Source organism: Diospyros lotus, chromosome 13 (assembly GCF_014633365.1).
Source record: "Diospyros lotus cultivar Yz01 chromosome 13, ASM1463336v1, whole genome shotgun sequence".
Classification (NCBI taxonomy): Eukaryota; Viridiplantae; Streptophyta; class Magnoliopsida; order Ericales; family Ebenaceae; genus Diospyros; species Diospyros lotus.
This window is the reverse complement of record NC_068350.1, coordinates 5,142,143-5,160,000: the sequence shown is the minus strand read 5'-3', so window position 1 is coordinate 5,160,000 and position 17,858 is coordinate 5,142,143. Positions and strand designations below refer to the sequence as shown.

Genomic DNA, 17,858 nt, shown 5'->3' with positions numbered 1-17,858 from the left:
CACATGTTTTCGTACAAAAGTTGTTAGGTCGCTACAGCTTTCTTGATGAACTATCCACACTTGACCCCGAGGTCTACAGAAATCTCATGTATGTTAAGGTAAGCCTTCTGATAATGTAGGGTATTCAACTAGTTTACAAATACTAAGGCTAAAGTGAGAGACCCCTTAATGATGGGAGTGCAGTAGTGGTTTTTGTCTAACAGATTGAAAGCTGTCTTATATACTGCGAGTTCCCTATTCATGCAGAATAGCTTGGTTGTTACTTCTCACCCTGTTCTATGTTCAATTTTATTTCATGCAGAACAAAACTAGTTGCACATAAGCTCCAAGGCTGTACTTTTGAATTTCATAAATTAGTTACAATCTCAATTGTGTGTGGTGTCAGTAATCATGTTTTCATGGTTCAAGTTCATATGAAAAGGAATATATATACTAAATGACCCATGATGAATCAAATTTGTGAATAATATTCTATGCCAACTATTAATATTGTTGGAAAGATCCCACAATCTATGGGATTGATTATAATCAACCTTAATTGTTGGGATTGATTGATCTCACAATCCATGAGATTGATTATAATCAACCTTAATTGTTGGGAATTGATTGATTGATGTAAATTAATAATTGTAGGATTGATTGATTGATGTAAATTAGTAATTGATCTAATTAGGATTCCTTCCTTTTTTTCCTTAGTTGTAGGGATTTGATTGTTTTCTTTCTCCTATATATATTGTAATCAATCCTAGTGAAGAGTAAGAGAAAGAGATACCAAGTTTTTCAGTCTTGTTCTACATTTTTCAGTTTTGTTCTACACCAACTCATAGATTTCACTCAGTCATCATTATTTTGTGTCAGTAGCTGGCATATGAGTATCTTTTTTCTTTTATCTGACTTGGCATATCGTCAAAGGGGCATGTAAGTTATACTTTTTATTCAGACACCAGGCATGGTTAATGAAGCATAAAAGATATTTCTGGAACTCTAATTTGAAGGAAAATACTGGTAAAGATATATAATTTCCTATTATTTTTTGTAGAATCTGGGGCTCAGTTGATTTATGAGCCGAGAGAATCACCACTGCAACATTTTGAAATTATGGCTTGTATAAGTTTACTAGCAACACAAAAAGCAGCTTTGAAGATTGTGCCAGGTTTTGTACCAGCTCATTTTTTGTCATTCCACATTCACATGATAAGTGATACACTTGTTTGAGCATTGAATGGAGTGTTGAAGGAAATTAGAAGTTAGGCGTGCGAAGACAAGACCCCACAATGGCAAATAATAAACTTCATAAGGAGTCAATTTGTAGAATTTAAGAGCACTAACTAGAATAGCATGTGCTATTGGTTCTGCATGGCTGGGTTAAGGCGAGATGATTTTGAGAATAGTGGCCACTCTTTAGGATTTTTCTATGGTTTTGAATGCATGTGCAATTCTTCACATGGTTCAAATGAAGTATAGTTGTCTTGAAGAATGATTCATTGGGACATACACAAGACAATATCATGGTCTTAGCTGACACTAGAAAGAAGAAAAGAAGGTGTTGGTTGATGAGATGAAGCCACTGATTTAATTTCTATGGATGAATGATCATGGATTAGAGTACTTGCACTATGCTTTCTCTCTCTCTCCCTCTCTTTTGATTTTTTGGTGCTTTCTTCCCTGATAAATGTAACATGTCCTCAGTTAATTTAGGATAAAATATCATGATATCGTTCACTGCGATTCTTCTTACTTTCTGGTGAGAAAGTTCTGACATGCGTCTAGCCAATTGCCTCGTTTAAGAGTGGTTCACCTCACTCAGATTTTGAAGGTTCTTCCATCATCCTTTAAATTTTGAAATATTGCATAAACAAATGCTGCATGGTATGGTTCAGTGCTGGATCATTGTCCTTATGAATTGCCAGAATAAACCCAAGGTCTACTTTCTGTATCTTATCCCAATCTTCTTAAATAAGAATCTTGATGAAAGCAAGGTGAGCTTATCAGAAGTATAGTGATGAATTGTTGTGTGTCAGTTGCATCCTACAAAACAAAGTGGACCTATGCCATGCAGTGCCAGATGTTAGCTGATATGTAGTCCATGTCAGTGAATTTAGCAGTAAAATTCTTTGTAATATAACTTTGCTTGTTAAAGCTAGCTAGGATTATCCCTAATGGTAAACAGATATGTCATGTCAATGTTTATTTTATTTCCCATATCTAAGGAGATATATGTTGGTATATGCAAATATTATAGTAGCGTAATGGACTGAAGATACCATGTTTGAACGGATTGGAAAGTGAAGGCAGGCTTCATGATGTTAGATCTATGTGTGTAGGATAGTGCACTACAAAACTCTTGGATGCTCTTCTTTCACCTTTGGTATATTATCTTCTAAGCTGATGGCTTTTGTTTTCCATTGTTGCTATAACAATTTATATTTGTACAATTTCAAGTTGTTGGCATCTTACATTCTTCATTATACAGCATTATGATGGTGATGTGGAGGGGCTCTGTCTGGATTTCACTGTTACAGAAGAATCTCTTGGTCAAAGACATATTATTGAGCTTAAACCAGGTGGCAAGGATGTGTATGTGACAAATGAGAACAAATTGCAGTACATTCATGCAATTGCAGACTATAAACTTAATCGGCAGGTACATAATTGTTTATGTTGTTAATTACAGGAACATCTTTTATATTATTAGCCAATTTATCTGGTTTCACTTGGGAATTGCAGATATTACCTTTCTCAAATGCTTTCTATAGAGGGTTGACAGATCTTATTGCCCCATCTTGGTTGAAGTTGTTCAATGCGAGTGAATTTAATCAGGTATTACCATTTAATCAGATCTTATTGCCCCACCTTGTTATTTACAATGAGGTATTACCATTTTTTTGGTAACATAAAATATAATATTATCTTATTCATGTAATTAGGTGTTCTTTTTATTTCTTTTAGGCTTATTGAGTTGATTGGACCTAACTAAGAGGCTAACCCATGTTGGTTCACATGAACCATTTTCTTTGTCTTTTCTTTAAGTCTATATATACGCTTCTCTTTTTCCCAGGGGATCTATAATTCTGTTCTTAAGTCTCTATAAATTTCTTCATCTTTACTTTTTAAGTCTATGCATGCATTTCTCTTTTTCCTGAGGCTAACCTAGATGGTGTCTTAGAAACCCAAACACCTCTTCAAGGGAAAAGTCTTGGCACTATGATCCACTGAAGCCTCATAAAAGAATTCCAGCTCAAGTGCCAGTCCCCTGGGGATTCCTTCTTCTCACTCTCCAAAAGGGTGGCTAAGAATAAAGGATCCACAACAACTACAAACTCATTAATTTGTTTTTTATTCATGGTATATCCTACCGGACCTACCCCCTCTTGGAATTGAAACAACTTAGTCAACCACCATTTCCCTCCTGTCTTGTAGAACTCAAAGCAAGGCCATAATACCATTCCTTAATCTCAAATCATTGCACCATAGATGATTTCTAAAACTCAGCTTATCCATCCTTAAACTTTGAAAGGTATACCTTTTCAGGAAACTGTCCCTGTCAGATTTGAGTCCCTTCTCAAAGATCACAACTGTAGGGTAAGGAAGCTACTTTTCTCCATTAGTTTCTAATTTTCAGACCCCTAAACCACCCTGCTTAAAGGAGGACAAAGGATCTCCTAATCGGTGAGTGGTTCATAAATTCATCTCCCATCTCACTCCATAGAAAGGATTTATAATTTGTCTAGCTACTTTTTCATTGAGGTAGGAACTGTGATCAATGCAATTTAACAAGTGGCAAGTCTGGACAAGGTACTTTAGTAAGGGTCAATAAGCAATCCTTGGACAGACAGATATTGCATATTCAGTCCCACCAACTTTTGGTCTCTACAGAAAGCATCTCATATGTTTCATCTTGAAAGATGACATCAGATATTTCATATTCCAGCCTCCTTTGTCTTTGTTGTGTACTCTTGTTCTATGTTTGTTAGTGCACCTGTGTTGTACAAGTTACATGAGGGAGTCTTGGAAAACTTTTTGTACATTATTGGGTCTCGTTCCTAATAGCTTAAGTTTTTGGCACTGGTTATTTAATCTTCCTATTGCAATACATGCCTTCAGAAGTGTAAAATTGGATTTTGAAGGGCAGCGAGTGTGAATATGGATTGCAATTGATGTAATGCTAGTGAATAACCAACAGACAACACCTTTCTGATTTTACTTTATTTATTAATTCATGTGACGTCTTTGAATTCTAAAGCTACTGTGTGTGTATGTATACACGTATAACTAGTGTTGAACCACAGACTGGCAGAAACAGAAAAAATTGAGGTAGGGGCAAATTTACACTAACAAAATTTGAACAACAAATAATTAATATATATAATAATTTAAATTGTACTCTATGCTTTTCTTTTTATTTTTTATTTTTGTGCTAAACATACTCTATATGCTATTTTTGAGAAGCAAAACAGGGTAGGATTTGTAATTAAGGTTGAAAAGGGGAGAAAATTTTTGGTATGGGCACTTGTGGGACCTGCATAGTTATTTACTTGTCTCTCATATAGTTTTGATAATCTCTTACTCTATATACTTGTACTTCTTCAGAAGAAGAAAACAGAGTTGAGTACATTGTTTTAACAACTACCATTTTTTTTTTATAAATAGATAAAATTCTATTAAGGAAATAGAAGCCTCTTGAGCAATAATAAGGAAACTCCCCCACACAAACAAAGAAACAGCTCCACCAATGTAGCACAAACTGAAGGACTAACCAGAAGAGGACAAGCAAACAAACACTTCCAGCACCATAAATAGCATTATAGCATAGCCAATCCACTTCCTATGTAAAGAGACCTACCCGCATATTCATAGCTCGAAAGATCTGCAGTACATCTAATATTGTCAGACAATATAAGCAATTTTATATTGGTTGCTATAATCACTTATATTTATACAAAGGGGTTGTCAAGCACTTCGGGGGGCCATGCAACGCGCCCCCCCCCCCCCCCCCCCCCCCCCCCCCCAAAAGTTCTGCCACAGAAATCCACAATACATGATTAAGAAAGTATGCATGTTCTACCATAGCAAAAGATTACTAATATATAACATGTGAATGAAAAATAAGCATGCATGCTATTAAATACAAATTATTACTGATGCATTCGAGTATCAAACAATGACAATTACATCTTCTGAAATACAAGAGTTTGAGCTCCCAGAGTGTTAGCGAATTGTCTTCGATCTTTCCATTTTCTTCTTTTAATTTCATTGACCTGTGCTTTGCATATCTTCCTAGAGTGGTTATGGATGTAGAATGTTCATTAACATAATAGAGTTTGCTTTATTGGTTTGATACTAAGATATAATCTTGGCATGCAGTTGCTCTCAGGTGGGAAACATGACATTGATGTACATGACTTGAGAAATAACACAAGATACACTGGTGGATATACTGAAGGGAGTCGTACCATTAAAATATTTTGGGAGGTATGAACCTGAAAATAATTGTCAGATTACCCTGTACTCTGTTTTTAAGATTCTTGTTCTTTATGAAAACCACTTGTGAGGTTCAACTTCCATGCTAATGTCATAATGTCAAAGTTGAAATAGCTTCATGCTCTAATTGTTTGTTTTATCTTTCCATATGCATCCCGAGGTACCTTTGCTTGTCTCAGAATTTTGGTTCTTACATTTATGGCCAAAACTAATCCAATTATAGGGCTGCAATGTAGCAAAAAGCCTTCATGCTAAATTGGACAAGTTTGGACCCATTTCCACTTTGGTCCATATGTTTCAAACTTTGTTCAAACCATTTTAAATTTTCATGTACTTTCTTATTTTCTCTTCTTTTGGATGCTTTAATTTGGTAAAGGATTAATTATGTTCTTTAGGTATTGACATTCTAATTTGAATATTTCAGGGGAAAAAAATAAGCATGTTCCTAACCATATTAAGATGTTAAAAGGCTAAATAATATGATATGAGCACTCTAGTCACCAGGGATTGCCATCTGGAGAAAGTTGGATGTAGACACATTGAGGAATACAGCAATTACATTTTTTATTTAGAAATATATTGAAGAAATCCGATAGAATAATGAAAACTATCGTACAACTTCTCCATTAGCAGCTAGGATTAAATATGCAAGACTCCTAGTTTGATACAAACTCATCTCCTAAACTTTAGCTACTAGATAAACTCTTAAATTCTAGCACAAGATTACAAGATAAAATAATTCTAACTAATCTACAAATAATACACAAGATATATAAGATCAGCTTGAGGATAACTTGGGAGAGTTATCCTCCTCTTATTCCTCTCATCTCATCCATGGATCTTCTTCTCAATCCTTTTGGATTGGTTGTTGCATCTTTATCTTTCAACTCCCTCCCTCAAGCTGAGGAATATATATCAAATATTCCCAACTTGCTTCTTCTATATTCAAAACCTTGTTTTCCCATTGCTTTGGTCAAAATTTCTGCATGTTGTTCTTCTGTTGGAACATAAGTCAGCTTAATGTTGCCATCCTCAAGCTCTTGTTTGACAAAATGGCGATCAATTTGGACATGCTTCATCCAGTCATACTGCACCGGATTGTTGACAATGTTGATAGCTGATTTGCTATCACTATAAAGAAACTTAGGAGATAATATCAGCATAGGCAAATCATTCAACAGTCTTTCCACCTATACCATTTCACAAATTGCTTGAGCAATTGAGCGATACTCTGCTTCAACACTGTTGCGAGCTACCACTTGTTGTTTCTTGCTCTGCCAAGTCACCAAGTTACCCCATAATTTTGTACAATAGCCTGATGTGGATTTGCTATCTTCTACAACACCTGCCCAATCAGAATTTGCATAGCCGATTATCCCTCTGTCTCGGCCTTTTGTAAATAGTAGACCCTTACCTGGTATTCCCTTAAGATATTTAAGGATTTGATACGTTGCTTCCAAGTGTCTCCCAGTTGGTGAATGCATGAATTGGCTAACAATACCCACAACATAGGTAATATCCGGTCTTGTGTGAAACAAATAAATGAGTTTGCCTACCAATCGTTGGTACATGCCTTTGTCCACTGGATGCTCTTCTTTTCCTTCTCTGTTCTTCCAGTTAGGTTCTAGAGGTGTGCTTGCTGGTTTACACCTTAGTTTGCCAGTCTCTTTTAGCAAGTCAAGAGTGTACTTTCTTTGGGATACAAAAATGCCATTCTTACTTCTTGTAACTTCCAAACCAAGAAAATATCGCAGTTCCCCAGCTCTTTTACTTCAAAGGCCTGCCTTAGCTGTTCTTTTAGCTTTTCAATTTTTTGGTTATCATCTCCCGTGATAATGATATCATCCATATAGACTATTAGAATTGTTCTCCTACCATCCTCTTTGATCTTTGTAAAGAGTGTGTGATCTACTTGTCCCTGCTTATATCCCAGCTTGTATAGAGTATCACTAAATCTTTTAAACCATGCTCTAGGTGATTGCATTAAGCCGTATAGAGATTTTTTTAATTTGCATACCTTATCTCTTGTCCCTGGTGTATTCTCATGTAAATCTCCTCCTCTAAATCTCCGTTTAGGCAGGCGTTTTTGATGTCCAATTGGTGCAGTTTCCAGTCCAGGTTTACGGTTAAGGACAATAGAATCCGAATTGAATTGAGTTTGGCCACGGGAGCAAACGTTTCTTCATAATCCAAACCTTGAGTTTGAGTAAATCCCTGAGCTATAAGCCTTGCTTTATACCTTTTCCAGACTTCCATCTGATTTATACTTTAGAGTGAATACCCATTTGCTGCCAACTGCCTTCTTTCGCTCCGAAAGATCCATAATTTCCCATGTACCATTTTCTCCAAGGTTGTCATTTCTTCCATAATTGCCATCTTCCAGTTTCCATCCTGCAATGCTTGATAAACGTTTCTAGGGATAACTACACTGTCTAAATTTATAGTAAATGCCTTAAAGAAGGGAGACAATATTGAGTACCCAATGAAATCATTAATAGGATGCTTGGTGCACATCCTTCTACATTTCCTCAACGCAATTAGGACACTTAGGTCATTAGCAAGCTGCTGTTGTATATTGATATCAGTATCAACTGTCTTGTTTGGACTTACCTCTAGATTGGACAGATTGGTTGGCTGAAGAGTAGCAGCTTTAGGTCTTCTGGAATAAACCTTTAGAGGTTTAGTCAGGTCTTGATCACCCTACTGGATTTCAGTCTCCTCTTTCTCCTCCCCTTGATGAGTTTCAGTAGAGGGAAGACTAGTAAGGGGATTGAGAGGCACGGAGATGACTGTACTCCAATTGTGGACTGGATTTTCATTTTGAGTAGTATTTTGGAAGAATGGTTGATTCTCAAGAAAGGTGACATCACAAGAAATAATGAACTTGCGGGTTGTTGGGTTATAGCACTTATAGCCTTGTTGGGTAGGAGAGTATCCAACAAACACACATTTAAGTGCTTTTGGGTCAAGCTTGGATGGATTTAACTGGTTTTGATGTATGAAGGAGGTACACCTGAAGAAGGAGCAAGAGTGTTTAAGGCCCTGGAATATGAGGGAAAGCTTCAAGGAAGACATTTAAGGGAGTTTTATAGTTTAAGGTCTTTGAAGGAAGACGATTGATGAGATAGGATGTTGTAAGAACAACCTCTCCCCAATAAGAATGTGGAACTAATTGAGTGAACATAAGAGCCCTAGCTGTCTCAAGTAAGTGCCGGTTCTTCTTCTCAGCTACCCCATTTTGTTGAGGGTTGTATGGGCAATAGCTTTGATGAACAATACCATGCTCATTTAGATAATGGTTAAAGTCATTTGAGAAGTATTCTCGACCATTGTCACTTCTTAAAATATGAATGGAAGTTTGGAAAATATTTTTAACCATGAGATGAAACGGTTTGAAAACTATTTAGGTTTCAGATTATCTTTCATGAGGAAGACCCAACAAACTCGTGTGTGATCATCAATGAAGGTGATGAACCACTGAGTATTTGTTAGATTTAAAAGTCTGGTTGGTCCCCAAATGTCACTGTGGACTAAATGAAATGTGGACTAAATGAAATGGCTGAGACGGTTTGTAGGAATGTTTTGGATGAGTGCTCTTAGTTTGTTTTGCAAGAATGCAATGTTCACAATAGAAATCCTGAATTTTATTGATAGAAATTAAAGGGTATAAGACTCTAAGATACTCGAAGCTAGGGTGTCCTAATATTTGATGCCATAACATTAAATCAGAATCTGAAACTGCAGCTAAAGAGGATTGAACAAATGACCTACACTCCTTTTGGTAATCAAGATTGACGATTTGATATAGACCTTCCTTCTCTTCATCTTTGCCAATCGTCCTCCCTGAAGATTTGTCCTGAAAAACACAATGGGAAGAAGAGAATATCACTGAACAGTCCTTATCCTGAGTAATCTTGCTTATTGATAGCAAGTTACATCTCAAATTTGGCACATAAAGAACTGACTCAAAGAACTGACTCTAATCTTAGCCCTGCTACATATGCTATGCCCTTTCCTTGGACTAAAGTATTAGTTCCATCAGCCATAAATACAATAATATTCTGATCACAAGATTTAAAATTGGATAGAATTTCAAGATCACCTGTCATGTGGGGTGTTGAATTCCCTTTTTCAGATTCCACCATATAGGCGAATTGCACTCCTTTTCACTGGTTCCTCTGTTTCCAATTAGCTGGTTTCCCGTGCAGCTTCGAGCAGGTGTCCCTAGTATGATAGGGCTTGTTACAATGGTCACACCATTGCCTATCTCACTGCATCTCTCCCTTAGCCGTAATAGATAACTAGCCACGGGATATGTTTAAGGCAAAACTCTGTAACATTCCTTCGTTTGTTGAACCACTAGGTAGCATTACTTTCTTCCTACTCTCCTCCCTTCTTACTTCGGCAAATACTTCTCTCATAGAGGGAAAGGGCTTAGTTCTAAGTAATCGTCCTCTTACCTCATCCAAATATGAATTTAGACCATGCAAGAAGCAAATATCCTTTCTTTCTCCATCATCTTGTTATACTTCCTTCCATCAGCTAAGCATTCCCATGTGATCTCATGAAAAAGATCAACCTCTTTCCATAGTTCAGTCAAGGTATTGTAATACTCAGTTACCATGTTGTTACCTTGCTTTGTTGATCGAATGGTGGATCGAACTTGGAATCTTTGAGCGGTATTTTCAAGATCTGAATAGATCTCTCGAACCGCATTCCAAATCTTGCTTGTTGTTTTGTAAAAGAGGTAAGTTCTTCCTACCTTTGGCTCCATTGAGTTCACTAGCCATGCCATAACAATGGCATTCTCAGCTTCCTATACTTCATATGTTGTTGAATCTTGGCTAGGCTTTACGATTTCTCCGGTTAGATAGCCTACCTTCCCTTTTCCTTTAATCACAAGCATAACTGATTGGGACCACTCTCGGAAGTTGGTTCCATTCAGCTTGTGTAAAGTAATCTGGAGGGAAGATCCATCGAAGGCTGCAGAAGAATGTGACGAGGTTGCAGGGATTGGACTGCTCTTTGTTGGAAGAGGAATAGAAGTCCCCGTACTGGCTGTTTGATCATCAGCCATGGCGCAAGTTAAAGAGTTCTCTTATAATTAGAACTCTAAATAATTGGTGGCCACAGAAACTCGAAATCAGGCTCTGATACCATGAAGAAATCCGATAGAATAATGAAAACTATCGTACAACTTCTCCATTAGCAGCTAGGATTAAATATACAAGACTCCTAGTTTGATACAAACTCATCTCCTAAACTTTAGCTACTAGATAAACTCCTAAATTCTAGCACAAGATTACAAGATAAAATAATTCTAACTAATCTACAAATAATACACAAGATATATAAGATCAGCTTGAGGATAACTCGGGAGAGTTATCCTCCTCTTATTCCTCTCATCTCATCCATGGATCATCTTCTCAATCCATATATAATATCCACAAACTAAGAAAATAATGAAATAAGTACACTAATTCAAAATGAAAGATATCTTTGAATACATTAATTTAAATTTCATTTAACATACAAAAGTAACACTCCATAAATCATTTACAGTTGTAATGAAATAAGTACACTAATTCAACATGAAAGATATCTTCAATTCATAAATTTAAATTTCATTTAACATATAAAAGTAACACTTGTTCATGAATCATTTATGTGACACCCCATAAATTTATTAATAAACATGGGAAGAGGGTCCCAACATGACACTTGAAAAGGTGAGGAGCTATTCTTAGACAGTTGCTGAAGCAAAATATGTAAGGTGGCAGCCAAGCAGGTGGAAAACCTCAGGTAAACAGCTGAATTTGAAATAAGTTTTTGGGGACTAAATTAAGATAAATGCATGCATTATTAATATGTTATTAGACATAAAAAGAGGATTCCAGTGATATGGAACTTAGTAATTTTGGTTGAGAATTGAGGAAGTTGGATTAAGGAATTAATTTAGGGATTATGGTTAATTGAGCAAGAATTAGTGAAGTTCCAGCTATAGGGAAATCTTCAGAAGGTTTTAGAAACATGGTGAGCTGGCTGACTTGCTGAAGCATACAGGTGAGGTATCTTCCTACAAGAAAGGCTTGCATCTAGAGCTAGGTGGCAACAAGAAAGACAAATGGGTGGCAGCTGCTTCAGCTGTCTCTGCAGGAAAATTCCACCAAACAAGAGCCAACGGGAGCCATTGGGGCTGCCATGCACTCAGCTGCTTCAGCGGAGAAGTAGGCTGCTTCCATGGCCTATAAAATAGGCCAGACCTTCTCCATTTCAAGAGACAACTGAAATGAGAGAGTGAATGTCTCCAAAAGAAAGACTGGTAGAGTGAGAAACTTGAAGGAAGTAAGGAAGTTCTTCTGGAAAGTGAGAAGAGCTGAGAAATAAGAAAGGCCTGCTAGAAAGCTAAAGGAAGCTTGAAGAAACTAAGGCTTAACTTGAGGTAAGTGCATGCTTATGGTTACTCTATGTTGGCATTATGCATGAAATGATTTTATGGCAGCCTTATGCATAAAATGAAATGTTATGTTCATGATATGCGTGCATAATGTGAGCATGTTGCATGAAAGTATTGAGTCAAGCATGTGTAGTTAATGAAGGTTCAAGCCATAAATGTGCTGTAATGATTGTTGTTAATGTTTGGCCAAGGGTGGATCATATAGGTCGTGTGAATGATGCCAAAGGATAATGTGAGGGCTTGAACCTAGGAGAGGGAGCAACTGGTGAATGGGAGAAGGTTAATGATTAGGGGCTGCCTTCATGAAATGTGTGGATGATATTATGAGCATGTGACTGCATTGCCATGACATGACCTACTGAGAATTCTATTCTCATGCATTGCAGTTTAATATTCCAGACCATGCTAGGGATGGGGAAATAGACCAACCAGGGGTTAGAAGATGAGAGGAAATATACAATACATTATGTTATGTACTTTTGGTAGAATGCTTTGTACAACTTAAACACCGTTGTAATTAGTTGAGTTTGTGATATAAACTGCTATGTTTTAGAATTATGCTTGGAATTAAATCACTCTCTATCATTTATGAGCAAGTTTGGTTGGAAACCGAAATTAGAAACCAATAGAATAAAAGGGAGTACTTCTAAGGAGGAGGTTGAGCAGGTCCTACTCAATGAAGTAAAGACTTTTCATGTGATCACAAGCCAAGGATGTACCTTGGCTTTGTGACCTAGGTTGAGCAGGTCCTACAGGATGTGGTAGGTTACGACCACATTGATACACTCTAAGGTATGTCAAATAAGAGGCATACCTTGTAATGGTGATGGGGAACCACAACATACAGTTGTACTTCACATGCGAAAAACATTCCAATTTAATAGCCAATAAGTTATTCTTAATAACTACTGGACATTGGGGTCTAGTATTTTAACGCATTCAACTAGTCATCAACATTGGCTATGCCATCTCGTGTGTCTAATAGAGCACCGATACACCACACATATCAGCGTAGGGGTAAGAAAGGAGGCAAGAGGGCAATTGAGGAAAAGGATACAGGGGTAGAATTGTCAGAGGTGGTCAGGAATAACAACCTCACGTGGTTGTAATCGTTGGGGGAATCCATATAAAAGGGAGAGAAAAGAAGAGAGAGAGGGCGTGAAGGAATTTGAAGAAGATTCTGGGAGAGGAGGCCCGCTCGAATTGGCCTTTGTTTTCATTTTTCTGTTCTTCCTTCTTTTTGTTAGTTTTCTAGAATTGAACACTGTAAATCGAATTGTTATCTACTGATTTGGATAGTGAAATCAGAGTTTGAGTGGGTTTTCTATCATTTTGGTATCAGAGCGATTGATCCATGGGGATGACTGTTTCTGTAAGAGTGGGTGAGCTGGAGGGGCGTATGGCGAGTTTATAGGAGGGACTGGAATCGATGAAGGCAGAAGTCATGAGGGTGCAAAATATCGAAAAGAACATGGCAGGGATGATGGACCAATTCAACCTATTAATGGCACAATGGGATGAGCAGGAGAGTGAGAGAGAAAGAGAGGAAGGGGAAGCGAGATAGGGAAGACCAACATGCGGGTTCGTCCTTGTCAATGGAGGTAATGCCGGTGGCTGGAGGGAGAAGTGGTGAAGGGGGTGATTGGGTCGATGGTGTCGGAAGGCAGGAGTATCGTGGGAGACGCTTGGAAATGCCCATCTTTGAGGGAGATGATCTAGATGGCTAGGTCCTCAAGGCTGAGAGCTACTTCACTGTAAACTAATTGACCGATGTGGAGAAGTTGGACTTAACGGCTTTATGGTTTGAAGGAGGGGCTATGTTGTGGTTCCAGTGGGAGCAAATGAGGCGACGAGTAAGAAGTTGGGAGGAGCTTAAGGGGTTGCTGAGGAACCGGTTCAAGTCCACACAAGAAGGGACCGTGGAGGAGCGGTTCATGGACCTTCAACAGTGGGGAATGGTCAGAGACTATCAGAATTGATTTGAGACTTTAGCATCACCCATTAAAGAGATGCCCGAAGTTGTTTTAGAGGGACACTTCGTTAATGGACTCAAACCGAAGATCAGGGTAGAAATCAGGGTGTTGAGGCCCTTGGGCCTCAAGAATATCATGGAAATGGCCCAGCGGATTGAGGACCGGAATTAGGTGCTCCAAGGGAATCGTTTTGGTTACAACCCAAGTAAGGTAACCCCACACCCAGCTCCGTCCCCTATGGTGCAACGAAATTTGGGGTTCCAAGCCTCCAATCCTCCCAGGATAGTCACAACTAGCTCTTCTAATTCCTCAAGATCGCTGACCAACGGGAAGTTGACCACACCACCCTTCAAACAATTGAGTGAGACTGAGCTACAAGCCAAGTGTGCGAAGGGATTATGTTTTCGCTGTGACAAGAAATATTCAATTGGGCATAGGTGTAAGAACAAGAAGCTGCAAGTGATGGTTGTTTATGAAGAAGAGAGGGGATAAGAAGAAGAAGAAGAAGAGATAAAACAAGATGAGGCAGTGGAGGCTTCCGGGGAGTGGGAAGATGCTGTCAAGGAAGGAGAGATGGTAGAGTTATCACTAAACTCTGTGTTAGAAATTAGGAGTACAATAGGATTGTTCTTGCCAATTCTCACACCCTCAACACTCCCAAACTTAATCTAGAATAACAGAAAATATAAATGACAGAATTTAAATGAATGAAAAATATAAATAATCAAACCACAAACCAAACAATAGGCACAAGATATATCCTGATTCGGAATGCCTTTGGCAAACCTACATCCAGCCTTCAAACACCCATCAAAAGCAGCCTTCTTTATTACCAAGAATGATCAATACAATAGCTTGAGTAATTCCTCCTATTCCTGAGTACATCCACCACTCATTCTCCAATATTACAAAGCTCTCTTGCACACTAGCCTCTCTCTCTCTCTACATGAATGTCTGCTCAGTACAAAAGAAGAATGAGAAAATCTACCCCCTTGCCCTCTATTTATAATAGTGGGCGGATATCCCAATGAATACTATTAGATATTTGCAGTTTAACCCCCCAATTATAACTAATTACAACATGGGATATAAACTTTTATCTAAAGCTTCATTGACCCTCAGAATACACTGCTGCTACCTTAACTGATCTTTTTTTCTATACTCTAGACAACTTTTAACACTCCGTGGTAGGGTTAACTCCTCCTTAAACGATGAAGATTAAAGGAACAATAGAAGGCTAAGAAGTGATTGTCTTAATCAATAGCAGGGCTTCCCACAATTTCATAGCAGCTGACTTGGTGCAAAAATTAGGACTCTTAAGGATGCCCACTCAAGGATATGGGGTGATAATGGGCTCCAGTATGGCAGTGCAGGGGGTGGGAGTATGTAGGGTCCTCTTGTTGTTACAAAATGTGAGGATAATAGAGGACTTCCTTCCTTTGGAGTTGGGCAGCTCTGATGTCATTCTTGGGATGAAATGGTTGGCCACATTGGGAGAGACACAAGTGGACTGGGGTTCTCTGATCATGAGGTTCAAGGTGGGAGACACGGTCATTACCTTACATGGGGATCCCAGCCTTAGCCAAACTTTAGTGATCGTGAAGTCCATGATAAAGGCATTCTGGAAGGGTAGGGAAGGAGTATTATTGGAGTTGGGTTGTTTAACGGCTGAAGCAGTGGAAGTTAAAATCCCTAACAGCTTGCAGGGGGTACTATCCGACTTCAAGGCAGTCTTTGAAGAGTTGTGTGGGCTACCCCCGCACCGAAGGCAGGATCATACCATCAGGCTGTTGCTCGGGGTTTCCCCGGTAAGTGTGAGACCTTACTGATACCCCCATCTCTTGAAGATTGAGATTGAAAAACTTGTTAGAGAGATGCTAGCTGCAGGTATCATCAAGTCAACCATCAGCCCCTTTTCTAGCCCTGTATTGCTGGTCAAGAAGAAAGACGGGGGGTGGAGGTTTTGTGTGGACTACCAGGCTTTAAACAAGGTAACTATCCCCGATAAATTTTCAATTCCGGTTATTGAAGAACTCCTAGATGAGTTGAATGGAGTTGCAATTTTTTCTAAGTTGGATTTAAAATCGGGTTACCATCAAATACATATCGCACCTAATGACATTCCAAAAACGGCTTTTTGCACTCATGAGGGCCATTATGAGTTTATGGTGATGCTGTTTGGATTAGCAAATGCACTCGCTACATTTCAGTTTTTTATGAATGAGATTTTTAGGGAACAATTGAGACAGTTTGTTTTCGTATTTTTTGACGACATTTTAGTGTACAACAGAACGATGCAGGAACATCGGGATCATTTGCTTTGCATACTGGGAATATTAGTTGAAAACAAGTTGTATGCCAATGCAAAAAAATGCCGGTTTGGACAATTGGAGATTGACTACTTTGGCCACATTATTTCGCAGCAGGGGGTTGCTGTGGACAGTTAAAAATTCAAGCGATTATGGATTGGCCTAGCCCTCGTTCACAATGAGAACTCCATAGTTTTTTGGGACTCACGGGGTATTATCACCGATTTATACAAAATTATGGGAAATTAGCTTGGTCGTTAACGAAACGACTTCAAAAAGATAACTTCTATTGGGATGAGAGTTCAGAGCAAGCTTTTCAGTCCCTAAGACAGCCATGACAACTTTACCTGTGCTCACTCTACCAGATTTTTCGAAGGAGTTTATAGTGGAAACTGATGCCTCCGGGCATGGACTCGGGGTTGTATTGATGCAGGAACATAGGCCGCTTGCTTTCTTTAGTCATGCTTTAAACCCCATTGGTTGGAATAAGTTGGTCTATGAGAGGGAGTTGATGGCTATTGTATTTGCGGTACGAAAATGGCGACATTATTTATTGGGGAGGAAATTCATCATCCGAACAGATCAAAAGAGTCTAAGGTTCATGATGGAGCAACGGTTTGTGAGCCCGGAATGTCAAAAATGGGTGATGAAGTTAATGGACTACCACTTTGAGATACAATACCGGCCCAACTTGGAGAACCGTGTTGTTGATGCGCTCTCCCAATTTTCCTTCCCAGTCACACTCATGGCTCTTACTGCTCCTCAGGTGCTGCAGTTAGATCAACTCAAAGAAGAAGTGGCTGAAAACAGCCACTTCCAGCAGATCATCAGGGAGCTGCAAGCTGAACCTTCAAGTAAGCCAGGCTATTCCTTGGTGGATGGGCAGTTACTATTCAAAGGCAGGTTGCTACTTCCCCCTGGTTCGACTTTGATTCCTTTATTGATGAAGGAGGGTCACGATGGGCAGATTGGAGGCCATTCGGGTTTCTTGAGAACTTCCAAAAGGCTGGCTACTAATGTGTATTGGATAGGAATCAAAAAGGATATCCATTGGTATGTCCGCCAATGTCCCATATGCCAGCAACACAAGTGCATGGCTCTCTCACCGGGAGGCCTACTTCAACCTCTCCCTATTCCCCATCAAATTTGGGAGGATGTATCAATGGACTTCATAGAAGGACCACCGAAATTAAGGGGAGTGGACTCCATTTTAGTGGTGGTGGATCGGCTTAGCAAGTATGGGCACTTTATCATATTGAAACACCCATTTTCAGTAGCTAGTGTAGCAGGTGTTTTTGTTAAGGAAGTTGTACGTCTACGTGGGATTCCTAATTCTATCGTCTCGGATAGAGACAAGGTCTTCATCAGCCATTTTTGAAGAGAGTTATTTCGGCTACAGGGCACACAGGTCAATAGGAGTATAGCCTACCACCCCCAATCTGATGGCCAAACGGAAGTCCTCAACAAGACATTGAAGACTTATCTCCGATATTTTGCCTCTTCTACACCTAAGGCATGGTACACTTGGCTTCCTGAGTATTGGTATAATACTTCCTATCAAGCTTCTTCTAAGCTAACCCCTTTTCAGATAGTCTATGGGCACGAGCTGCCTCCACTTCTACAGTTTGAGAAGGGTAC

The 17,858-nt window shown here is 38.9% G+C and overlaps 1 protein-coding gene across 6 annotated transcripts in view; it reads left to right on the top strand.

Annotated features, from left to right (window-relative positions):
• Window positions 1–17,858, top strand: part of LOC127787847 (E3 ubiquitin-protein ligase UPL7) — a 68,487-nt gene that overhangs the window by 20,827 nt on the left and 29,802 nt on the right. For 5 of the 6 annotated variants that reach the window (XR_008020260.1, XM_052315885.1, XM_052315884.1 and 2 more), the window contains 4 exons: window positions 1–98; window positions 2,474–2,644; window positions 2,728–2,820; window positions 5,365–5,472. The exon at window positions 1–98 is cut by the window's left edge and continues 155 nt beyond it. Coding sequence is in view for 5 of the 6 variants with exons in the window: in XM_052315885.1 (XP_052171845.1) it covers window positions 1–98; window positions 2,474–2,644; window positions 2,728–2,820; window positions 5,365–5,472 (470 nt within the window). In the remaining variant the exon portion in view is untranslated. Of the gene's footprint in view, window positions 99–2,473; window positions 2,645–2,727; window positions 2,821–5,364; window positions 5,473–11,544; window positions 11,732–17,858 lie in introns of those variants that run through there. The other variant, XM_052315887.1, reaches the window with a different exon arrangement.